The sequence below is a fragment of the Lutra lutra genome, chromosome 3 (genome assembly GCF_902655055.1).
Source record: "Lutra lutra chromosome 3, mLutLut1.2, whole genome shotgun sequence".
Taxonomy (NCBI): domain Eukaryota; kingdom Metazoa; phylum Chordata; class Mammalia; order Carnivora; family Mustelidae; genus Lutra; species Lutra lutra.
The window spans coordinates 118,238,836-118,265,286 of NC_062280.1; the positions used below are offsets into that span (position 1 = coordinate 118,238,836).

Genomic DNA, 26,451 nt, shown 5'->3' on the forward strand with positions numbered 1-26,451 from the left:
TATAAATTTATACCTCAGATTAGGCCTGGACATTAAATTCCATGCAAATAATAACAGTTTTTTTAAAAAAGTGTTTCCAATATCTGAAAGCCTTGTTAAGGAGTTTGAAGATTAATTGAGTACTGGCAAAGATTTAATAGTATAAAATACTTTAGCTTCTTTTGTGTTCATATTTTATTTCCAAGAGGTTTTAAATAGTAAAAGTGATTTAATGGACCTAAAAATGGTGTTTGATTCCCAGGGTTCAGTTTATGGAAATTAGAAATGTTAGTTATTACTCTTATATTTGATTTCTTTTAAAATGGAATTTTACTTTAAGTTCTGTTTATTTTTCAGAGATATAACTACAATGAAAGGAACCATTGTTGCTCAAGTGGATTCTAGTGAATCCTTCCAGGAATTCTGTAGTACATCTTGTTTGTCTCTCTATGAGGACAAACAAAATCCTACTAAAGGAGCTCTAAATAAATCAAGATGTACAATTTGTGGTAAACTAACAGAGGTTTGTATTTTTGTGCCTCTTCTCTTTAATTCTAACTAATGGGAATATTCTTTATTTAATAATTATGATAAACTGTATCTGTGTATATTTCCTTAAAACTATGGATACATAAAATTTCTCTTATAAATTTCTCTCCCAGGGGGAGAATGATTTAGGAAATATTCAAATATAATATTAATTGACTCTTTTCTTGAAGTTTGGAACATGTAGAGACAAAACAATAGTGTTTATTTATTTATTTATTTTTTAATAGTGTTTAAACATATAGGCTGACTACCAAAGAAAGCAAACTAGAATGCTTAAGAAGGAGAGCAAATGGAGGGAATATTTTTTGATAACTTCACGTTATTAAATGGTATTAAAGTTTTTGAATTTGAAGAAAAAGAAACCTGTATGCTATATATATCTCATTTGAATTATGTACTTAATTTTAGTTCCTTTGGATTTGTCTAAAGATTTCCAGTCTGTTTTAGAATTTTATACTAACACTATCCAAACTGGGTTGTTTCCTGTCATTTTTAGGTATTTCTAGAGAAGTTTGTAGTGATGTCAGTAGTGGTTCCCCCTTTGCCATACATGTATTTCTTGTGTGTATAAAAATAATTCAAAGAAAAATGAAAGATTTTTTATTTTCTCTTTACCTTCCACAGAAAAATCATTGAAGCTTTTTTTCTTTTGGAGCACCTTGTTACTTAGTTACTTTTGATACTCATTTGTTTGTTTGCTTATTTTTAGATTCGCCATGAAGTTAGCTTTAAAAATATGACTCATAAGCTGTGCAGTGACCACTGCTTTAATAGATACAGAATGGCCAATGGTTTAATAATGAATTGCTGTGAACAGTGTGGAGAGTACCTGCCCAGCAAAGGTGCTGGAAATAATGTCCTGGTGATTGATGGTCAGCAGAAAAGATTTTGCTGTCAAAGTTGTGTCAGTGAATACAAACAGGTAATTCATGATCCAATCAAAATTGGCCATTCTCTTGAATATGTTTTAAATTGTAATAGTTTTCCTTTAGCAGCATTTATTAAGTAGTTTTATCCTGGAATCTCATTTAATTCCATTATTGTCTTCATCTCTTGGAGATAACCTATCCCAAATGAATACTGATACATGTAAATTATTGGGCATTGTGTGATTTTACATATAATGGTAAATGCAGAATGATTCCTCTTTTGAAATATTTGTTTATGGGTAGAAGAGAGGGGTTGCAAATAGTGATTTTTTCAAAGCTTAGCAATGATTGTCTTATATTTCAGTGTTAAGGTCTTTTTTTTTTTTTAAATTAAAAGATTTTATTTATTTGACAGACAGAAATCATAAGTAGGCAGAGAGGCAGGCAGAGAGAGAGGGGGAAGCAGGCTCCCGGCCAAGCAGAGAGCCCGATGTGGGACTCCATCTCAGCAGCCTGGGATCATGACCCGAGCCAAAAGCAGAGGTTTTAACCCACTGAGCCACCCAGGTGCCCTGTTAAGGTCTTTTGATTTAGTTTGTTTTTGAATGTATACATATGGTTCAAAAATAAAATGTACATAAAAAAATATATTCAGAGAAGACCAGCTCCTGTTTCTATTTTTTCCTTTTGTTTCCTGTTCATCTTTTATAGGTATTAGCTTTTCAGTTCTTAATATTTTATATGTTATGTTCTTTTTGAAAGATTAAGATAATACATAATTCATTCCTAGTTTCTATTTTTTTCTATAGAAAAGAGCATACTGTATGTGCTGTTTTTCACTTCATAGTATACCTTGGAAATTGTTGTATATCAATGACAGATGAACTTTTCTCTTTTTTTAATGGCTGCTCAAGTTAAATTTTCAGTAAATCTGTGAGCTGGTTATTAAAAACACTCTATTAAAATTAATTATATTAATAATTAATATATAATAATTATATTAATAATAAACATAATAATTTATATTAGTCTGCTAGGGCTGCCATAACAAAATACCAGACTAGAGGGCTCAAACAACAAATTTATTTTCTTATAGTTCTGAGGCTACAAGTCTAAGATCAAGGTGCCATTCTTGGTTGGTTTCTGGTGAGGGTCCTCTTTGGAGCCTTGCAGATAGCCTCCTCCTTGAGGTATCCTCATCTGGTCTTTCCTCTTTGCAAAAGGATGGTGGGGGGAGGAGAGGAGAGGGGATCTCAGGTATCTCTTCCTCTTACAAGGGAGGACCTTAGTCTTGTCTGGTAAGGACCACTCTGTTAGTACTCATTTAAACTTAACTGTCGCCTTATAGGCCCAATTCCAAATATAATCTCATTAGGAGTAGGGCTTCAATGTACGAATTTTGGGGGGGACATAATTCAGACCTTACCAATATTGAAAACAAAATAAATACTCAAAATCTATTACTTCCTAATTATTGTATCTTAATATCTGTATTCTTAAGATTATTTGTTTCTTTTGTGTTTATATAATGGAAATATTATACATAATAGTGTGCTTTTGTGCATCTCTTCCCAGTTTTTATGTTTAGTTTCATTTTGTAGCCTGAAACTAGCCATATTGGTAGTATTTTCATGGCCAGTGAAATTGCAAAATGTGCAAATTGTGATGTCTCCCTTAATCTCTGAAGAGCTAGTGGTTAATCATATCCTGGACAGCACTGGTGTATATGATGGTTTGTTTGATCACTTTGCTATTGGATGGTATTGGGGTTATTTCCAGGTTTTTTGCTATTGTAAGTCCTATATGATGAATAACTTGGTATATACTTTATTCTGTGGAGGTATGGCATCAGGGTAGATTCCTAGAAGCTGAATTGCTTGTCTAAGGAATCCATATGTTAGTTTGTTAGATGTTGTTAAATTCTCCTCTGTTAAAATTGTACCAGTTTGCATTTCTCTCAGTAATATATGTGGAAGTGCCAGTTTCCCTTTGCCTCTCCAGCTGAGAATATCAGCATATCATTCTGATTGGTAAAAATGATATGTTAATATTATTGTAATTGGTATTCCTTTTATTAGGAGTGATGATGAGCAGTTTTTTTTATTTCAGAACTAATTGTCTCCTTTTTTGTGACTGTTTACCCATTTTACCCATTTTTTGTTTGGGTTTTGATCTTCTCAGCTTTTCCAATTAAATTGAACATTTATTTTGGGGTACCCGGGCCTCTGACTGTTGATCTCAGCTCAGGTATTGATCTCCTGGTTGTGAGTTCAGGCCCCTTATTGGGCTCAACACTGGGTGTGGAGCCCACTTTAAAAATAAATAGAACATTTATTTTAATAAGCAAAATGCATTTGTAATTTGTTTACAAATAGTTACTTAACTTCTGTCATGTTGCAAGTACTGTCTTAGTTGCTGGGAATAGTGCTTGTGGGAAGTAAAGTAGACATAGTTCCTGCTTTTGTAGGATTTGTATTGGTGTGGCATAGTTAAAATTCTTTAGTGTTAGGAGAGCTATATGGAGATTGGAAGGACCAGACTAATAATAATTTTCAAGACCTCATTATAGTGTTTGATGTTTGATGATTATGTTGCATTTATTATCTTCTGATATGTAGAAGGTTTGGTTGAGAGTCCTGGCTTTAAGTTGGTGTGGGTTAAAATCCTGGACCCACCAATCACCCATCTGTGTCATGAGCAAAATATTTAACCTTCGTGTCTTGCCTCATTTCACCGTGTGTAAAGTTGTAGAATAGCAATCCCTGACTTACAGTGTTATTAAAAATGAAATCTGAGCCATTCTTCTTCATTTTTGAGATCCTACTTCAAGAAACCGAACATTACCAATTCTCCATCTGCCCCTTTTTGTTCTCTGCCAATTACTCTCCCCTTCTACCTCCTAAAAAATATACTGTCTTTGACTTCAAACATGGTTTGACTTTTTATAAAGTTATGTAAGTGGCATTAATATGTAATGATTCTCTGCCATGTTATGTGTAACTGTGATTGGATGTTTATTTTTTTTGTCATGTAAAATTTTAAATTTTATTTTCAAATTTAACAGTTTTTCATTTATTGCTTCTGGATTTTGTTTTATATACTTCTCCTCACTCCCAGACTATAAAGGAATGCTTTTCATATTTTCCTTTTGTTTGTAAGGCTTCATTTTAATCTTTAAATCTTGAATGCATTTATTTAATGGAATTCTGATATATTGTTGAATTATGGGTCAGATATTATCTGCGTCCAAATGACTGTCCTTGAGAATCAGCATCTAAGTGATGTCAAAATGTCCTATCATAGAACAAGGGATTTCATTCTATTTGTTATATCAATATGTTCCTGTTAAATTCGTAAATATTTTGGGACACCTTGGGTGGCTCAGTCGGTTAAGCGTTTGCCTCGTAGGGCTTCCTGCTCAGTGGTGCTTGTGTGAGCTCTCTCTGTCGCACAAATAAATAAATAAAATATTAAAAAAGAAAAAATAAGTTAATAAATATTTTATCTTCTTGTTGCTATTTGATTTTAAAGATTTTGTTTATTTGAGAGAGATTGATTGAGCGCTTAGAGACCTGGGCAAAAGCAGGGGAAATAGCAGATGTGGAGGGAGAATCCCTAGCAAATTCCACACTGAGCGCTGACCCTGACCCTGGGCTCTATCTCACAGCCTTGAGATTCATGACCTGAGTAGGATTTAACTGACTGAGCCACCCAGGTGCCCCTGATGCTATTTCAAATGAGGTTTTCTTTTCCATTATTTTATATATGTGTATACATATATGTATGCACATATATATTTTAATTGATTTTAAATGCCTGCTATCTAACTAAATCATTATTATTGGTTAATTTTCTTGGATTTTTAACTAAACCATCATACCATCTGCAGATAGAAAGTTTAGATCTTTCTTTACATTTCTCATTCCCATTATTATTTTGTCTTGCCTGATGGTATTTCCTGATAACTCCAGTATAGTTTTGAATAGTGGAAGTAGTAAACGTCTTTGTTTTTCCAGTGGGAATTTCTTTGGTGTTTCCTTATTAAATTAGATGCTGGCTTTAGGGTTGAGGTAAATAAGTTTTACCATATTAAAGAAGCACCCATTGAATTTTGTTTTCTGAAGTATTTTATCAAAAATTAATGTTGAGTTTTGAAGATCTTCAGTGTTTGTGGAGGTGATTGTATCATTTTTTCTCTCCTTTTAATTTTAATACATGAATTACTTTAATGAGTTATTTTACAACCCATCTAATCATTCTTGCATTACTAGAATAAACCATACCAGGTCATCATATTTCAAATGTTTAGTTGTCATTGTTTATATTTAGTACTTTCCCATTGGTATTCATAAGTGACATTGGTCTTTAATTTCCCTTTTTGAGTGCCCTTTTTAAGATACCAGTGTTTTATTTGCTTTAAAAAATGCTTAAGAGCAAAATTCTTATCTTTTCACGCTTAAAGCAATAAAAATGAAAATAAATTAATTAGATATTTAACTCAAAAAGTTGTAAAAAGAAACTGTGAGAAGAAAAGAAATAAAAATAAAAGTAGGAGTTAGTAAGTTAAGAAATAAAAACAGTACCAAAATAACCCAGAATGTTGCCTTTATGATAAATAAGTTCTGTGAAAAACTAGACCAACTGATCATTAATCAGGGAAAGGTTTAAAAACAGTGGAAATGGAAGAAAATTATTTAAAAGGGACTAGTTTGTATACAACTTTATATAAAAATGTTGACAATGTAGATTGAGTAATTTTCCATGAAAATATAATTTTTGTGTGTATGAAAATAGAATTTACCTGACCCCTAGGTGCCTCAGTGGGTTAAAGCCTCTGCCTTCGCCTCAGGTCATGATCCCAGCATCCTGGGAGCAAGGCCCGCATCAGGCTCTCTACTCAGCGGGGAGCCTGCTTCCTCCTCTCTCTCTCTATCTCTCTCTCTCTCTCTATCTCTCTGCCTACTTGTTATTTCTGTCAAAAAAAAAAAAAAAAAAAAAGAAAGTATAATTTACCTAAATTGACTCCAGAGCAGATAAAATAAGGCTGAGAAATTTCCATGGAATAGAGGTCGTTATCAGTGCACTACCCCACAAAAAGAAACAGACTCCAATGTTTCTTTTCTTTTCTTTTCTTTTCTTTTCTTTTCTTTTCTTTTCTTTTCTTCTTTCTTTCCTTCTTTCTTCCTTTCTTCTTCTTCTTTTTTTAAAACATTTTATTTATTAGAGAAAGCACTAGCAGGGAGAAGAGGGGGAGGGAGAAGCAGACTTCCCGCTGAGCAGGGAGCTTGACTTTGGGCTGGATCCTAAGACCCTGGGATCTTGACCCGAGGTGAAGGCTGACTCTTAACTGACTGAGCCACCCAGGACTACCTGCTCGTTTCATAGGGAAATTCCATCACTTTTAAAAAGGTAATCTCATGCTATTTTAAACCATTCCAGAGCATAAAATGGGAAGAAAATATAACTCATAGTTTTAAAAAACAAATTGTGATAAATATGTATAAAACAAAATTTCCAGTTATTTTGAAATATTTTTAAGTATACAGTTGAGTGTCCTATGAAATACAGTCATAATGTGCAGTCATCTTCTCTATTTTTAGAACTTTTTAATGACTGAAACAAACTAACAAGCCAGGAACTCCTCATTTTCTCTTACCTCCCTGGTGCCTGGTAATCTCTAATCTACTTTGTGTCTTTATGAATTTGCCTATTCTAGATATTTCATATACTTGAAGTCATACTTTATCCTTTTGTGTCTGGTTTATTTCACTTAGGATAGTGTTTTCAGTTTCATCCGTGTTATAGCATTATTTTTTACTTCTGAATAATATTCATATATAGATCACATTTTGTTTATCCATTCATTGTTACAGGGTGTTTTGGTTGTTTCCAGCCTTTTGGCTAGTGTGAATCATGCTGCAGTGAGCATTGGCATGCAAGTATCAGTTTGAGTCATGGTTTATAGTTCTTCTGGGTATATACCTAAGGTCGATTTGGTTGGTCATAGGCTAGTTTAGCTCTCTTAGGAAATGTAAAACTGTTTTCTGAAACAACTGTATTGATAATTTTACATTCCTAACAGCAGTACATGAGGTTTCCATTTTCTGTACCTCTTCCTAGCACTTAATTACTTTTTGCTTTTTATCATTTATTTTATTTTAATCATCTGAGTAGATGTGAGGTAGTATTTATGGTTTTGATTTGCATTTTTCTGATTACTAATGATGCTGATGTATTTTTTTGTGCTTATGGTGATTTGTATATCTTCTCTGGAGAAGTATTAATTCTTTGCCCATTTTAAATTGCATTGTGTTTTCCTTTTGTTTTTCAGTTGTAGGGTTTTTTTTTTTTTCCCTTTCAGATTTTATTTATTTATTTGAAGTAGAGTGAGCAAAAGAAAGAGCATGAGCTGGTGGGGGGCAGAGGGAGGGGGAAAAGCAGGTTCCCCATTGAGCAGGGAATCCAATAGGCTCTATCCCAGGACCTGAGTTGAAGGGAGATGCTTAGCCGACTGAGCTACCCAGGCGCCCTTAGGAGTTTGTTTTTGTTTTTGTTTTTTTAAATCTGAATATTAACCCTTTCTTTCTTTCTTTCTTTCTTTTTTTTTTTTAAGATTTTATTTATTTATTTGACAGAGAGAGATCACAAGTAGACGGAGAGGCAGGCAGAGAGAGAGAGAGAGAGGGAAGCAGGCTCCCTGCTGAGCAGAGAGCCCGATGCGGGCCTCGATCCCAGGACCCTGAGATCATGACTTGAGCCGAAGGCAGCGGCTTAACCCACTGAGCCACCCAGGCGCCCTCTTTCTTTCTTTTTAAGATTTATTTATTCATTTGAGAGAGAGTGAGAGAGTGAGATAGTGTGAGAGTAAGAGAGCGCTGGAGCATGGGTGGGGCAGAGACGCAGAGGGAGAGGGAGTCCCAAGCAGACGACACTGAATGCAGAGCTTGAAGCCCCTTGTGGGGCTCAGTTTCAGGACCTGGAGATCACCACCTGAGCCAAAACCAAGAGTTGGCTGGCTGCTTCCCCTACTGTGCCACCTAGATGCTCCTAATCCCTTATTTGATTTATGGTTGCAGATAACGTTTCCCATTTATTGGTTGCTTTTTTACTTTCTTGATAATGTCATTTGATGTACAAAAATTTTAATGTTAAAGTCCAGTTAACCTTTATTCCTTTGTTGATTATGTCTTTGGTGCCATATCTAAGAATTTGTTGCCAAATCAAAGGTTAAGATGACTTATTCCTGTCAGCTTTATGGTTTTAACTGTCACATTTAGATCTTTGGTCCATTTTGAATTAAGTTTTTGTTTATGATGTGAGATAGGCAGCCAGCTTAATTCTTTTGTATATGGAAATCGAGTTGTCCCAGTATCATCTGTTGAAGAGAGTGTTGTTCCCATGGAATGAACTTGTCATACTTGTAAAATATTATTTGGGCATAGGTGGGTAGGTTTATTTCTGGACTCTCATTTTATATTCCATTGGTCTACACGTCTGTTCTAGTGCAGGTGCCACATTGTTATGATAACTGTGTCTTTGTAGTAAGTTTTGAAATTAGTTCTTTGTTCTTGAACTTTGATCTTTGTTCTTTGAACTTTATTCTTCTTTAAAGATTGGGTATTCTAGACCCATTCCAATTTTTTGTGAATTTGAGGATCATCTTTTCCATTTCTCTAGTAAAGATGATTAGAATTTGGATGGTGATTGCACTGATTCTCTAGATTGTTTTGGGTAGTATTGACATTTCAGCAATGTTAAATCTTCCTGTTTGTGAATATGGGATTGTCATCCTTCATTTAGACCTTTAGTAACTTCTCTCAGCAGTTTGTACTTTGCAGCATACAAGTCTTCACCTCCTTCAGTATATTTATAAGTATTTTATTCTTTTGAATGCTGTTGTTAATAGAATTGCTTTATGAATTTCCTTTTCAGAGTATACATTGCTAGTATTTAGAAACACAACTGATAGTTATTTGTTGATCTTGTACCTGCAACTTTGTTGAATTTATTAGCTCTAGTAGCTTTATTGTGGATCTCTTGGAATTTTCTCCACATAGAGTCATGTCATCTGCAAATAGCAGTAGTTTTCGCTCTTCCTTTCCAATTTGAATGCCTTTTATTTCTTTTTCCTCACTGTTCTGGCTAGAATTTTCACCATTTTGTAGACTAGAAGAAGTGGTGAAATTGCGCAGCCATGTTTTGTTTCTGATCTTACAAAGGAAAAACCTTGTGTCTTTGTTGAGTCTGATGTTAGCTGTGGGTAGTTCATATATGGCATTTATTATGTTGAGGTAGTTTTAGTCTTAGTTTGTTGAGTTTTTTTTTTTTTAACCGTAAACGTGTGTTGGATTTTGTCAAACTTTACCATTTGAGATTATGATGTGGTTTTAACCAACATTGTATTCATGTGTTTTATTATATTCATTACCTTCTATTGAACCACTCTTGTTTGTGGGATATAATACTTTCAGTATGCTACTGAATATGGTTAACATTTAACATTCTAAATTTTATAACTAATTAGAGGTGATAACTTAATTGGCATTTAAGAAGTCTGCTCCTGTATAGCTCTGCCCTTATTAATGTTGTAATAAGTTATATCTTAGATATTGTTTGCATAATAACAGATTTATAGTTGTGTTTTGTGCATTTGGACTTAGAAACCAAAAATATAGCAGTATTGCTTTTTATATTTGCCCATGTAGTTACTTATTCTAAGATCCTTATTTCTTCATTCTGCTGGAGTGAGTTTCTAGTTTCCTTTTCATATTGGCATAAATCTTTGACTCTCTTTAGCATTTCTTGTAGAGTAGATCTGGTGGTAACAAATTCTTTCAGTTTTTTATTTAGGTATGTCTTTATTTCTTCATGTTTGGATAATAGCTTTGCCAGATGTAGTATTTTTTTGAAATTTTTTTTTCTTTCAACATTTAACATATGTCATCTTACTGCCTTTTGGCTTCCACGTTCTCTGATGAGAAAATGGTGGAAAATCTTACTGAGGATTCTTTGTACTTGACGAATAGCTTGTCTGTAGCTACGTAAGAATATCTTTCAGCCATTTGATTATAATGTGTTCTCTTGTGTGTCTTTTGAGTTTAATCTTACAAGTTGTTGTGCTTTTCAACTTTCTAGATTTGTTTCCATCATCAAATTTACGAAGCTTTCCGTCATTCTTTCTTTTCTTTTTTAAAGACTTTATTTATTTATTTGAAAGAAAAAGAAAGCCAGAGAGAGAGCAGGATCAGGGGGAGGAACAGAGGGAGAGGGAGCAGCAGATTCCCTGTTGAGCAGGGAACCCTGTGCCGGAATCCATCCCAGGACACTGGGATCATGACCTGAGCTGAAGGCAGACACTCAACCGACTGAGGTACCCAGGTGCCCTCAAGCCATTATTTCTTGAAATAATCATTCTTTGTTCTCTATTCTTCTGGGCCTCTCATAATGCAACTGTTGGTCTGCTTGATCTGTCCTAATAGGTTCCTGAGGCTTTGTTCACTTTTTTTTTTTTTTTTTTTTTTTCCTTTCTGCTCTTCAAAGTGTGGTTTCAGTTTGGGCCTTGTTACTGCTGTTGAAAATCCTGACTGTACCAGTTTTCATCTTGAATAGGTAGGTGACAGGGTACCTTGTTATTTCCTGATAGGGTTGAAGTTCAGGCTCCCTGTTTGGCCTTTTCTCACATCATCCCAGTTGGGTTGCTGCAGTGGGGCACTTCACTGCAGCCAGGCCAAAGTAGAGTTGAGGCTCTCCTCTCTCTTGTCCTTTTCTTGTGTGGGTGGAGTTAGTGCCACATTGTTCCTGTGGTGTTTGGATCCAGTAGAGGGGCTATTGACTAAAAGTTTTCTTTCTGTGCCAGTTGTATTTCTCCTATAGCTGTGTCATTTTCTGTTGTTGGCTTCAAGGTTTTTTTCTTTGTCTTTATTTTTATTCAGATTTTAATTTTATTTAAAATTTTCAGGAATTCGACTGTGATAATGTGATTCGTTCAGTTTATCCCCTGGGGTTTGCTCAGCTTCTTTTATCTTCTGCCTAATTTGCAATGTTTCCTCTCCCTTCAGGACTGTAGTGACTTTTATTCTTTGTTGAAAGAGTCTGAACTTCTGTATATTTTTTACAGTCCTACAGATCCCTGAGGCTCTGTTTTTTATTTTTCCCATCCAAGTCTGTTTTCTTTCAGTTCAGTTTGGATTATTTCTCTATTTCCCTTTGATGATTCTTTCCTCTGTCTTCAGTGATTCTTTCCTCTGTCTTACCATTCTGCTATTGGTTGGGGTTTTCTCTTGTTGTTTGCTAATAATTTTTTTAGAATGGTATTTTGTTGTTTTTTGGGTTTTTGTTTTGTTTTGTTTTTAGTTTCAGAGGTAAAGTGTAGTGATTCACCAGTTACATATAACACCCAGTACTCATTATGTCAAGTGCCCTTCTTAAGGCCTGTTACCCAGTTACTCCATCCCCCACCCACCGTCCCTCCAGCAACCCTCAGTTTATTTCCTAAAGAGTTACAATGGTTTTAATGTTACAGAAAAATTAAGCAGATAGTATAGAGTTCTCTTTGATGGTCTTTTATTGATACCTTAAATCATTAAGAGAATATTTGTTGCCGTTAATGAATTGGCATTAATGTATTTGTTATTATGTGAAGTCATTACTTTATTCAGATTTCCTTAACTTCTATATAATGTACACTTTCTGATCCTGGATTCCATCTAGTATACCACATTATATCCAGTAATCATGTTACCTTAGGCTAGTTTTGATTATGACATTTTCTCAGACTTTTTATTGTTTTCGATGACCTTGATAGGTTTTAGGATTTAGGTATATTGTAAGATGCCCCTCTATTGGAATTTGTTTGAAGTTTTCTCATCATTAGACAGATTGGGGCTATAGGTTTTTAGGAGGAATGTTATAGAGGTGTTTACTTTTTACACTGCCATTTTCATCACATCACAAGAGTACATCTATCAACATGATTTAAAATGACTGTTGAAGTTGATGTTGCACCTTGCTGCAGTAGCTTTTGTCAAGGTTCTCCATTGTAAAGTCTCCACCCCATTTCCATGTTGTACTCCTTTTTTCTTTCTTTCTTTTTGGAGAGTGAGAGTGTGTGTGCCCAGTAGGGGAGAGGAGCAAAGTGTGAGGTGGAGAGAGAATCTCAAGCAGGATCCATGCCCTGTGCCAAGCCTGAGGCGGTGGCCTGAGGTCAGGACCAAAGCTGAAATCAAGAGTCCCCCCATAACAGACTGAGTCACCCAGGCTTTCCCCTTGTATTCTTGAGAATGAAGTCACTATCTCCTTTAGGGTGGAGTATATAGCTAATTGGAATTTTTCTGCATAAGAGATTTATCTTTTCTCCTTCATTTATTCATTTATTCAGTCACTTACTACTAATAATAGGGACTCGTGGATATTTTATAATTTTGGGCTATAATAAAATACAGTTTTATTTTCTTGGTCAAAATTTTCCAGCTTTGGCCATTGGGAGCACTTTTACTTGGCTCCTGTGTTCTTTTGACATATCCCATCCATTGATTTTTAAAATTTCTATTAGTGGGTCTTTTTAGTCCTTGAATTTCCATTTGGTTCATCTTTATATCCTGTTTTTTTTTTTAATACGAATTTGTATTCTTTGTTGAAACATTTTTATCATGGCTGCTTTAAAAATCTGTCATAACTCTAATATCTCTGTTCTTTCATTGTTAGTATCTATTGATTGCTTTTTCCATTATTTTATTTTATTATTATTATTATTTTTTAGGATTTTATTTATTTATTTGAGAGAGAGCAATAGAAGGGTGAAGGGCAGAGGGAGAAACAGACTCCTCAGTGAGCAGGGAGCCTGATGTGGGACTTGATCCCAGGGCTCCAGGATCATGACTGAGCTGAAGGCAGATGCTTAACCAACTGAGCCACCTAGTCACCCATCTTTTTCCATTTAAATTGTGGTTTTTCTGGTTTTTGATTTTTTTTAAGATTTTATTTATTTATTTGTCAGTGAGAATGAGTATAGGCAGACAGTGGCAGGCAGAGACAGAGGAAGAAGCAGACTCCCTGCTGAGCAAGGAGCCTGATGTGGTACTCGATCCCAGGACGCAGGGATCATGACCTGAGCTGAAGGCAGCTGTTCAACCAACTGAGCCAACCAGGCATCCCGGTTTTTGATATTTTTGATAGGATATGATTTTTTTTTTTTTTAATCAAAGCCTGGAAATTTTGGGTATTATGTTATTATATTCTGGATCTTATTTAAACTTTGTGCTTTAGCTGGCTTTATTTGACACTGCTGTGGTAGGGGGTAGGAAGGCCTAACCTCGATACTGACAAGTGTAGGTTGAGATCCAGGCTGTCCATTTGGTCTCTCTTGACATCCGTTGAGGTGGGAGGAGCTCCGTGTTAGTGCTGGGTGAGGATAGGAATTCTGGATCCCCTCTGGGCTTTGGCTTATCCACCGTACCTGAGAGGAGTAGGATTACCTCTTTACTGCTCCCCACATAGCCTCCACTGACACCAAATGATTCCATTCTAGTGGATTTAGAAAATATTCTTTGTACTATCATTAAATAGAATAAAAATTATTTTAAAAAGTATTTCTTTTTTCATTCTGTAAAATATTTTCATGTTTAATTCATATATTGCATGCTTATAATTTACAAGTAAATAAATGGAAACCCATGCATACATTATTACTTGACAAGGGGACACAATCACACATGTTTGGAGACCACTACACAAGATGCTATATTGAATGTCTTTTCCTGTAGTCTGAGGGAAGTAAAACTCTATGGTGATCTTTTCTTAACCCTTGCCCTCCCCTCCCTTTTTGACATTTGTCTCTAACATTTAACTTGGCTGCAATTGTTTATATTCCCGTTGCTGAATTAGTTTCTGGAATATACTGATACACGTAACTAATAATCTAGGTCCTGGCAGTGGAGACTGTATAATACTTAACATTTCTCTTTCAGTATTTCATTTTCCATTTTGACTTTAATGGAAAGCAGGAAGCTTTCTGCAAGGAGTGAAGATGTAAATTCGAATGTGCTGTAAACTGTCATGTGTTCTAAAAAGAGTTTCCAAAGCAGCCCATTTGCCAATAATGAAAACTAACTGCATAATCTTCAAATCACTTAATTTAGAATGCTTTGAGGTACCCTCGGTTGTAATGTGATCTTAGAATACATTGTCATCTAAGAAATAATTTTTGTTGGCTAGGTTTACTTAGAGGCAAGTCAAGTAAGTTTAAGGGTCTGTTTATAATTTGTTATCTGTTATTATTATTTTATCATTAAATGATTTTTTTTTCCTATAGGATAATTGAAATAATAATGGCACTGGGGATAGGACAGATAGGCATTTTTAAAAGTTGGAATGAGTTTGTAAGACACAGACAATTAAGAACCAACTTTTACAGATTGTCTATTTACTTTTCAATTAAGCAGCCTTTAAAAAATTTTTTTTTGAAGTCTTTTAAAATATTTCTTTTAGGTAGGTAGCCATCCAAGCTTCCTGAAGGAGGTTCGAGACCACATGCAGGACTCTTTCTTAATGCAGCCCGAGGTAAGAAGGACTATGGTGGTGGTTAAGCCCTTAACAATGTCATGTACTGCTACTGTAATATGTAACTGAAAAATTGTGTGCATTTTGAAGTATATTAAAATTTATGAACTTAAAATATATCAGATGATTGTTTTCTTATAGGCAAAATTTATTTCACTAAATTTTACATCTGTTGTGATAACGTTCATTTGCTTTTAGGTATTTTTATTAACAGTTATTTTCAAATAAAAAATTTATTCACAGTACCTTGTGTACAATAGGCATTTACCTAGGATATAAAAGGCCCTCTCTTTTGTGCCTACCTGAAAGATACTAAAAGCCCTTTACTTTGTAAAAATTTCCAAATTCATATTCCTTAATCCAGATGAATACTACATAAAAATGTGAATAATAAATGTATACAATTAATAGTTATAACTGTAGTACAGGAATTAATATTGACATACTACTGCTATATGATTAATCTGTATGCCTTATTCACATTTTAAAACATTAATGTCCCTTGTAGCAAATGAAAAAAAAAATTACTCCTTGTTTAGGATCCAGTCCTGGATTATAGGCCATTATTTCTTTAAAAATGTTTGTCTCCCCGTCCCCTTCTTCTGAGACTCCAATTCCAGATATATTAGATTTCCTGCTTTTGTCCCATGGTCCCTGTGACTCTATTATTTATTGGTTTTCTTTTTCTTTCTTTTTTTTTCTTTTTTTTTTGGGGGGGGGGTCTTTTAATTTTGTTCATTTTGGAGAGTGCTGTTGTATCTTTAATTTTACTAATCTTCTCTCATACACTGTTAGTCCCATATGGTATATTTTATGTCTCAGATCTTGTATTTCCCATCTCTAGAAGTTCTTTCTGGGTCTTTTTTATATGTTCTATTCCTTGCCTCATTATGTTCATGTTTTCCTCAACTGCTTTCTTGAATACATCAGCATATTTATCATAGCTCTTTTAATATTTTTGCCTACTCTTTTCTTAGCTGTCATTTCTAGATCTTGTTTCCACAGCTTGATTTTTAAAAATTTCTATATAACGAGTTATATTATGTTTTGTGGAATGTTTAAAAGCCATTGTTTTTATCTTTTGCGTAGTTTTCTGATTTTTAAAAGTGGGAGGTTAAATCTAGTCTCTGTACTCCACCATGATTGAGGTTGGAAGTCCTGTCTGCTTTAATCTGAAATAGTTCCTAGTCTTTATCTTTAATGACTTTAACATTTTTGAATACTACAGGACATTTAGTAGAGTGCCCCTTAATTTCAAGTACATCAAGCTTTTATCTTTTGAGTACCTTCCCATGTGCTTCACTCATTTGGTCAAAATGTAGTAAAAGAGACGTATTACATACAATGTAAAAGAATAAATTAGGGAGAAGTTTTCTTTAAAATCATGTGGTGATTAATTTTGATATTCATATGGAATTGGGTAAAATTTATATATAAGGTACCATTTTTCAATGAATAGACTGAAAATGAGCCAATTTGCCATAAATTCCCCATTATATTTACCTTTACCTCACCAGTATCTTAACTTTAATTAGTTATACCTTATTCTTTTTCACCGAATTTGTAAGTGGATTTATTTTCTCCCATGTCTGCATGGAGAATATAATAATTGTGAATTTGTTACAATTAATTTCATTTTTTAAAAAGTCAGTGTATATTTATAGGATGAATGAAATTTAAATATTTTGATTGTTTACACATGTAACAGAAAACATGGCATGAACAGATATTTCTTTTTGTTTTTTACTAATGTTCTTTCATTAAATGGGTCCTTTTATTTTTGAAGAAGTTGTGGCTGTGAAAGTGGCTGTGTTAAAATATTTTCAATATTAATGATTCTATCTTTCTGATAGTACTTTCTCATTCTCTTCAGATAAAAGTATTTGTCAGTGTGGACCAGTTGCTTAGCTCCTTGTTTACTTGACCCAATTCAACTGGTCTACCTTTTATTGGTACGTCTTAAAACTTACTAATTACTTAACCATTCTGCCAATAAAATTATTGTCAACTTGAAGGATGTTTCTAATAAGTTAAAAAATAAAAACCTAATCCAGGATTAGGTTAGATGGTTGGACTTCATTTATATTGATAAAAAAAAATTCTTGATGGGTGCTGCTACATGCAGGTCTTGTACAAACATTTACAGAGAGTTGATTGCTTTTTTCTCTTTGTGATCTAATGGCAAGTGTCCTGATATTTTTAGTATTCCTAATTTGTACTGTGGTGCCAGATTTTAAAAATTCTTTTTTCTTTTATTGTTATATTGTTGTGTTTTTTTTTTGACTCTTTTCCCATTATAAAAGTTTGAATTATTGTAAGCAGAAAAACAGCATTCTCTCCTCTGCTGTCTTTGTAACACTGGGAAAGTTATAATTAGACTTCATAGGTTTGCAGTTACTCTTTTCTGTTCCTTGTTACCATTCTTTGATTGTTGATCAGTATTTCTTTCTGCAGTCTATGAGAGATTGAAGAATGGGTTGATTTACACTTGAAAAGTAAAATTTAGGACTTTGTGATGTGGTATTTAAGTAAATGAGGAATAGGCAGATTGCTTGTTTTTTATGGTATCATAAAAAATACTTTTTTATGGTACCAGTTAGGTTTTTAAGTTATTCCTCTATTTGTTGTAGGCTGAGAAAGTTTTTTTTTTTCTTTTTTTGATGTTGATGGTAGTGATTTGGTTTTGGTTATTTTACCTTTAATTTATTACCTTTATTTTCTAAAATCCTGTGGCGCTCATGAAATTTGTCCATGCAGTTTACCCATTTTATTTTTGGCCTGATTATCCTCTTCCCTGACATTTATTAGTCATCCATCCATGGAACATTTTGAGGCCTTTAATATCATATTGTACTAGATGCTGTTGGGTATGACGATGAATAAAATAATCTCAACATCATGTGGAAAGATGGACACAGTTTTGCAATATGACATTTGATATTTGATTTAGTAGCTTTTGATAATTGTACAACCACTCAGAAGAGAGATCAAATACAAGTTGCACTTTCTAAAGACTTGGTTTCCTTTATGTTTGATTTCTAATTGTGACTATCATGTTTTTAATACAAATACACCAGTTCATCTGCTGTGTTTGTATTTTTGTAAGACTGTGTATTTCAGCAATATTGCTTTTGTCTAGTAATTTTCAAAGTGTACCTCCTTTGATCTTATTATTATATATTTTACCTTGTTTCCTTGAATTATGTATTGGCAAGTATTTACTCTTGCCAGAGTATTGACTGTTCTTATCTGTTGACTAGTGATTAGCTTTAGTTACTAACCCAAAATCCTTTTAAGTGACATTTTTTTAGTTTAAAAAAATTTACAAGTGGTGTATTATTGTGGTTGAATGAGATTGTAAATGTACTATACATAGGTGGTTAATTGGTTTTAAGAGAAGTTCTAAAAGTTGAGACAACAGCACAGCTCAATGGAAAAAATATTTAACATCAATTTTTTCCTCTGAAGGACTGTAGTCATTTGATTATTAAGTAAGGCTTATACTTGTAGGTCCATTTAATTTATTCTGTCAGATGACAAAGAAGTGTGTCATGATGAACAGAAAATATGGGACTTTGATTTTCAGTTTATACTTTACCTATAGTTGGAGGATTCTCTTAAACTAATTAATAGAGGAACACCCCTATTTTTTGAAGGAGACTTAGCTGAGATCATTACATTTGTTTGAACCTGATTTAGCTGCATTGTAGTTAACAGTTTGCATCCAAATGAAGATTTCTGACCCACTAAACCTGAATAGAGATTAACAGAATTGTTTTGCAGAGAGAAAAGGTGTACTGAAAATGAAAAATATAATTTTTTTCTAATTAAATTATAGTTTTCATAATTATCTTTTTATGTTTCAAATTTTAGAAATATGGAAAACTGACCACTTGTACTGGTTGCCGAACACAGTGCAGGTTTTTTGATATGACTCAGTGTATAGGTCCTAATGGATATATGGAGCCATATTGTTCAACTGCTTGCATGAACAGTCACAAGACAAAATATGCAAAATCACAAAGTAAGTTTCAGGTATTTGGAAAGTTAAAAAACCTTCATAACATGACTAATTTCTTAACTACTCTTTCCCCTTAACTTTGTTTTTTATACTTGTTTTTAACTGCGTAAACAATTTTATCACATTAAACTTCCTTACTGCAGACTTCTTTTAGTAGTTTTGACCATTCCATATTTCTTTGATTTTCTTTAAGTTATTGGTGAAGTTCTGTCCTTGTCTCCGTTCTTAGCTAATGTTTTCCTTCCCAAGATCTAAAATTGAGATTGTTTCATGTATCCATGTTTGTTTTAGAGACATGATGTCAGACTCTTCATAATACTTTTTAAGAGGAAAATAATCTTGGAAATTAATAAAAGAATAGTTTATGGAAGCTTCTGTTAAAAATTATTCTCAGGTCAATTAAAATTTTGTTCCAGACTTTTAATCACTTTATAAAGAAATCAGATGTGTACCTTTCCTCTCCTAGGTTTGGGAATTATTTGCCATTTTTGTAAGCGAAACTCTTTACCTCAGTATCAAGCCACAATGCCTGATGGGAAACTATATAACTTCTGCAATTCCAGTTGTGTGGCTAAATTTCAGGTTTGTTATTTATTTTGGATAACTTTCACTCCCAATAAAAAACACATAGAAAATAAACAGTGTAATATGCTTTATCTCTTTTAAATGTGCTAACTTGGGGCACCTGGGTGGCTCAGTGCGTTGGGCCGCTGCCTTCGGGTCGGGTCATGATCTCGGAGTCCTGGGATCAAGCCCCGCGTCAGGCTCTCTGCTCAGCGGGGAGCCTGCTTCCTCCTCTCTCTCTGCCTGCCTCTCTGCCTGCTTGTGATCTCTCTGTCAAATGAATAAATAAAATCTTTTAAAAAAAATAAATAAATGTGCTAACTTGTATGTAGTTTCTTGAAGGTGAAATTGCAGGGTAGAAATTATAGAGTCATTGTAGTAGACATAGCTGCAGCAGTTTACCACTTAGCATGGATAATCTAATTGGCTTTTTAATTGTTTATGTTAGAAACTTGAAGGAAAATAAATTTTAGTATAATTAAGCTCAGTCCCTGATGTGTTCTTAGTTGATGGTTTCAATAACGTGACTTTTGGGCGCCTGGGTGGCTCAGTGGGTTAAGCCTCTGCCTTTGGCTCAGGTCATGATCTCAGGGTCCTGGGTCCCGCATCGGGCTCTCTGCTCAGCAGGGAGCCTTCTTCCCCCGCCTTCTTTCTGCCTGCCTTTCTGCCTACTTGTGATCTCTGTCAAATAAATAAATAAATTCTTAAAAAAAAAATAATGTGAATTTTAAGGGGAATTCTGTTTTATGATAAATAATTGAAGGACATGGGTTTATTTAGCCTGGAAGTGATGAGCATAAATGTTTTCTTCATATATTAGAAATATACCATGTAAAATGGGGATGGGACTTGTTATAGTGGACCCTAATTTAATAGAAGATCAGTTTAGGGAGACATTTTTCATTTTTGTAAATGTAAAGAACTTTCTGACATAGTTCTTCAAAGTTGGATTATGGATAATCTCAGAAGGTAGTATTAATGGGAAGTGTTCAAATGTAAACTTACTGTCTACTTGTAAGGAATAGTTGAAAAGGGAATTTAGCATTAGTTAAGTGGTACAAGTGGGTAGGTTTACCTTGCTGTAGGTGAATATTTTGAGGTACTCTGTTTCAAACCAGTACAAAAAGCGATGCTTCATGATAATCTTCCAGCAGTTCTACAATGCTGCAGACACTGTGTTCTGTGTTACTTAAATTGAAAATGCAGTTAAGTATGTTAGAGTAGTTAAAACCATTACTAGCATTTAAATTGAGGTGGTTTTTAATTCAGCCGGGTGAATGTTGTTTTTATTAATAAGTTATATTCTTGACTGAGTTTAGGTAATAAGCCATTTTCAAGACTTAACTTTTATTTTGGAAGTTGGGATCATGGCCCTTGAATACATCCTTAGAGTGGTAAATACTTCTGACTTGTTGGTTTTTCTTAAACCAGAAGTTAAGGAGTAAGGATTAATTAGATGAGAGAGCAACAGTGTCTTTGGCATGCTGCTTCTCAGATTTCAACTTTATTTTTGATGTTGGTAAACTGAAATGTTAATAGAAAACGTTTTAACTACTTTTTAAAATTTAACTGAAACTTGTATTACCCATGATTTGAAGAAACAATTTGTATATGTACATTGTATATTTTAAAGAAACACTTGATATACACTCTTACTTCTGGGGAATGTATCCAGATAAGTGTTGGCAGCCTTATCACTGTAACTCTGCATAAAAATGATACAAAGAATAGAAAAGCAGCATTTTTTCCCTTTCTCTTTATCTTAAAGTGCACCATAGATTTTGAACTTTGTTTTCATTAGATGATGTTCCCATTTCAAAATAAGGTAATAGGATAGTATTCAATGGACTGTTTGTTTTGTTTTTTTAAACATTAAGAGCACAGTTGCTGGGTATTTTTTTTTTTTTTTAAGATTTTATTTATTTATTTGACAGAGATCACAAGTAGGCAGAGGCAGGCAGAGAGAGAGGGAAGCAGGCTCCCTGCTGAGCAAAGAGCCCGATGTGGGGCTTGATCCCAGGACCCTGGAACCATGGCCTGAGCCACCCAGGCCGCCCCACAGTTACTGGTTTTTATCTAAAAAGTTTATTCACCTAATAGTTATTATCTTAAATCTGCATATTTTCTTTAACAGATTTTAATTGTGTTATATGATGTATGCAGAAATTTTAAAAAATGATAAGTGTTTTTTTTTTGTATAAAGATTTTTTTCCAGTCTTCATTGCCACCCTGAAAAAATTTTTAACTTTCATACATTCAGAAAATTATATGTAATGTTTAATATATGTTAGAGAATGATAATTAAATATCAGTATACTCACCACTCAGGTTAGAAATTAGAACAAAATGTTTTTTTAAACAATGGATTTATTTTAGAGAGAGAGATAGCACGCCAGGCAGGGAAGCTGGGGGTGCATGGGTGTGTGTGCATATGTGTGGTGGGGGGGGGCACGGGCAGAGGGTTAGGGAAAGAGAGACTCTCAAGCCGACTCCCTGCTGAGGCAGAGTGCTGTGGGAGGCTCAATCCCACAACTCTTTTTTGAGATCATGGCCTGAGCAGAACAACTGACTGAGCCACCCAGGTGCCCTTAGAACAAAACTTTTTAAGTCCATATATGCTTATATCTTTTCCTATTCTGTAAATTGTTTTAACTTTTTAAAATGTAATAAAACTAAGATTATTGGTATCCATTCCAGTCTGTAAATTTTTTTTCTGCTAACTTTATAAAAATACCAGTTTTAAAAAGTATAGGCTGTTTTCACTGATGGACTTGGAATTAAAATGATAGCAATATTGCACATGGGACAAATTACTATTTAAAATAGCTATTGTAGAGAAATAAGAGTCAGGTTTTTAGAAAATATTTAGATACTAGTTCAGAAGCCAGGTAACCTTAACTATTATTTGCTTAAGTTTTTTAAAAGATTAAAAAAATCATATTTGAGCTGTATGATTTTTTTCTTTTTTCATGTTATTTAAAAGTAAGTAGTAGTAATCCTGAATAAAAAAATTAATTTTAATTTTGTAAAACTTAGTGTACTAGTAATTTTTAAAGACAAAATTCAGAAATACAACTTTATGTGTTAAGGAAATATTTAAGCAAGAAACATACTATTTTCTAGACCTAATATTTAACAGTAGTTACAAATAAAAATTCTAAAATCTTTATCTGTATGTTTTGTTCTTTGTTTTAGGCTCTAAGTATGCAGTCATCTTCAAATGGTCAGTTTGTAGCTCCAAGTGATATACAGTTGAAATGCAACTATTGCAAAAATTCCTTTTGTTCAAAGCCAGAAATCCTGGAATGGGAGGCAAGTCCTGTTTTGTTACGTATGTTATCTTGCTTAAATGAGAGTCTAGTAAAATAATAATGGTGTTTCCATTTGAAGACCTATTTCTTAGTGGATAAGGATTAGTTCTTCAGATTCTGTGATGATTAAATTATTTACTTTTGTGGGAAGAGCATCAACAAAGGATCTGTTTATTGAAGTCATATTCTCTTTACATTTTATTTGTAATAGTGTATAGGATGTTACTTTGTTTAGCTACGTACTTGGAGCTTCTGTTTGTACTGTCTTTTTCCATTTTACCCCCATCCTTATAAATATTATCTGAACTATAATATTTTGTGTTGTCTGCTTCCTGTACAAATTATAATTTTTTTAGTCATTTACAGTGTTGTCATTTAACATTTTATAATTGTTTTAAGAATTCTAATATAAATTTATTTTATTTTCCCTTTCTCATCACTCTTGCCTTCATCACTTTATTAATTTACTTTGCCATATATTTTTGTCATCAGCAACACCTGATCATTATTTTTTGTTTAAATAAGGGAGCAGTGATGGATGAATGCATGGACGGATGGATGGATGGACAGACAGGTGGACCTGGTGAACATTGCTTTTGTGATCAGTGTTCATCTTTGGCCATTCTTTCTTTTCACCTTTTTTGAGGGTGTGGAATATCTAATAAAATGGTTTACAAGACATAGTACTAATAGTAGATTGCTCTTGAACTAAAACTTGTTAGTGGCTATTGGTAAGTCACTCAGTAGCTGAGTCCTAGAAGAAAGGTGATAACCAGAACCTGACTAATGATTTCTAAAGTACTTTGGAAATCTGAAATTTCATTATTTTAACACTTTGGTGCCTAGAAAATTTAGTTTGCTATTTTGTTTGGTGCTTTCTCAAGAGTATTTAAACCAATTATTCTCGGAGACCTGTTGGCACCAAGTGATGGTTTTTAGTGACTAACTCCCTCCTTAAATCATAGCAGGAAAAATGTTGAAGGCTTAGTAAGAATAAAGAAATGGTAGAGAATGAGGAGAGAAATCCACAACCAAATATAGAGAATAAAGTTACATAGGAAATAAAGATCCTGCCTAGGTTAAAATTTTATAATACTAGATAAAATTGAGTTCCTTTCTACCCTTTCCACGTTAGTGCTACCTGGCTTTTGTAGTCTTGGTGTTGCTTTTATTTACATGGAGGTTAAGTGTTGGAAGGAGTTAAGAAACACTGTCTATCAAACTGAAGGAGAGTAGAGAGTGTCACTTAGGCAACTGAGAATTCTGGGGCCTCTTTCTTCTCATTCCATGGTTAGTAGTTGTGTTTTCTTTGCTGCTGTTTTTCCTCTTGTAAGTTATATGTCCAAGATGGGGCAATTTTCCATTGATTGCCTTATTACTTGAGTTGCTTCCTAGACTTTCACCTTCCTTGTGTTGGTCTTCAGCTATCTTTGCCACATGTCGGATAGATGGATTAGACTCAGTCTGTGTCCTCCGTAGTAACAGAGGGGAAAAGGTGCTCTCCTGGGAATTATAACTGTTTGTGTTTGGCTGGTTTCTGAAAAGTAGCTCTATTGTAGGTTTGGGGCCAGGAGAAATGACTGAATAATCCTAACCTGACTGCATTCAAGGGAACCAACTCAGTCTAAAGTTTAGCAGCACACTTTATGATGGTCCCAAATTGAATAATTTATCCATAATAAGTCTGTTACTATTAGTGGCATTAGGAATGTGATTGAGTCTCCTTGACTATACTCAACAAAGAATATTTCTTTTTGAGTGAAACTGATGTTAATGTCATACTTCTCATCTTTTTGTAGTTTACCCATGTTGTATCTTCCACTGTTTTTTTCCCAAGTCTCCAGTTCCCTTAGCAACACCGGACAGCCATCTTGTTCTAGTGATACTTTTACAATTTCACTGAGTAATTTTGGGGTAGTTAATGGTATTGAATTTTGTGGATTTTTTTCTAAATATAGCAATGAATTAGTTAAATTAGCTGTTTATGGCTTATAGAAAATGTATCCCCAAGGACTATCAATCACATTAACTAGGTAAATGATTTAACTTTGTTTCTGTAAAAGTGGCTTGTGTATTTCTTAAATTTGTTCTTGAGGTGGTTGTCATATACTTACCAAGGTTCCCATTGTGCATTTAGAACAAAGTGCATCAGTTCTGCAGCAAAACTTGTTCAGATGACTATAAGAAGTTGCATTGCATAGTTACATATTGCGAATACTGTCAAGAGGAGAAGACTCTTCATGAAACAGTAAATTTCTCTGGCGTTAAGAGACCTTTCTGTAGTGAAGGCAAGTGTATATACAGTGTTGTTCATAATTTTTATTAATATTTAATGTTAATTTTTTGCCAAAATATTTTCAAAATATATAACTACATATGTCCAGAGTAGCTGTACAATTTTAGTGTAGCCAAACAAAAAAAAAAAAATTGAATTTGATTTTTTTTCCTCACTTGTTTTGTTATTTTAATTTGTAAACCTCTGTGCCTCATGGTGTTTTATCTCTAAAAATTTAATAATCTTTTTTCCCCTTAAAAAGAATGTTTGAAAATAAAAGTATTATAATATGTCATTTCTAAACATAGAGATTGTTATCTGAAAGTTGATTTTCCAAGTGGATTAGAATTATTTTCCACTGGGTTCATTTCCTTGCCCAGCTCTGTGCCTCACCTACAAAGGTTTTCAGTATACCAGAAAGAAAATCATAAGTGTGGCATTACTATAATGGGAAAATAGTTTTAGATTTTTAATTTGGGATGCCAGGCAAACACTGGCTCTTGTTATTGTATATTCAAGAATTCTTTACATCTTTTCATCTACCCTTTTGCTGCTCTGGTACTAGGCAGCTGATTATAGAAATGAACACCTGTTCTTATTCTAATTCTCCAGAGATAGGTACCAGGATTGTAACTATGAGTTTGGGGCTCTTGTTGTGCTTACTTTTCCCCAACTGTCACATTCTTGGTCTAAGCTGACTTTCAGTTTCTATTTCTTTGGCCCTAGGCACTGAACTCTTCCAGCTTTTTTTATCCCACTATCCTCATCTGTTATTTTCCTGTTAGTTTCCCTCCCACCCGCCCACTCCCCATTCACTTTTTATATGGATTTCTGCTGCTGGTTAGGGGCAAGAAAAAGGTTGAAAAATCCTAAATGCCGGCAATATTGAATGACAGAAAACTCAAGATTATCAGTCCATTCAGTTAATGCCTTTGTCTAATACATTATACATTTCACATATAAGGTTATGTATATGAGAGAGGGTACTGCTTATAAAACAAGGCATTCCTGTTTTTATAGGTTTAATTGAGTACATTTCACCTGATGTGAAAGATAACTATGTTTCCTGTTAAGGTCATAGCTATGATGAAAAGTGACATAGTGTTTCATTGAAAAGATTGATTCTCAGTTAATTTAACTCAACACCTGAATTTTTATGCAGTGAGAATCTTTGTGATTCATAAGACTGAAAATACTGGTGTTGATGGCTGACACACCTATCCATGATCTTGCACCATTTAGATTATATGGATTTTACTAAAATGGACAAGTAGCAGCAAATAGAGAATTGACATATGAAAGTATAATTTTCATTTGGAAGGAGTT

The 26,451-nt window shown here is 33.9% G+C and overlaps 1 protein-coding gene across 2 annotated transcripts in view; it reads left to right on the forward strand.

The window, feature by feature from the left end:
• The window catches only part of ZMYM2 (zinc finger MYM-type containing 2), a 119,455-nt gene that overhangs the window by 40,222 nt on the left and 52,782 nt on the right, over positions 1–26,451 (forward strand). For both annotated transcript variants that reach the window (XM_047722853.1, XM_047722854.1), the window contains 7 exons: positions 337–502; positions 1,238–1,450; positions 14,883–14,954; positions 18,828–18,978; positions 19,442–19,557; positions 22,735–22,851; positions 24,988–25,138. In XM_047722853.1, the coding sequence (XP_047578809.1) occupies positions 337–502; positions 1,238–1,450; positions 14,883–14,954; positions 18,828–18,978; positions 19,442–19,557; positions 22,735–22,851; positions 24,988–25,138 (986 nt within the window). The remainder of the gene's footprint in view (positions 1–336; positions 503–1,237; positions 1,451–14,882; positions 14,955–18,827; positions 18,979–19,441; positions 19,558–22,734; positions 22,852–24,987; positions 25,139–26,451) is intronic.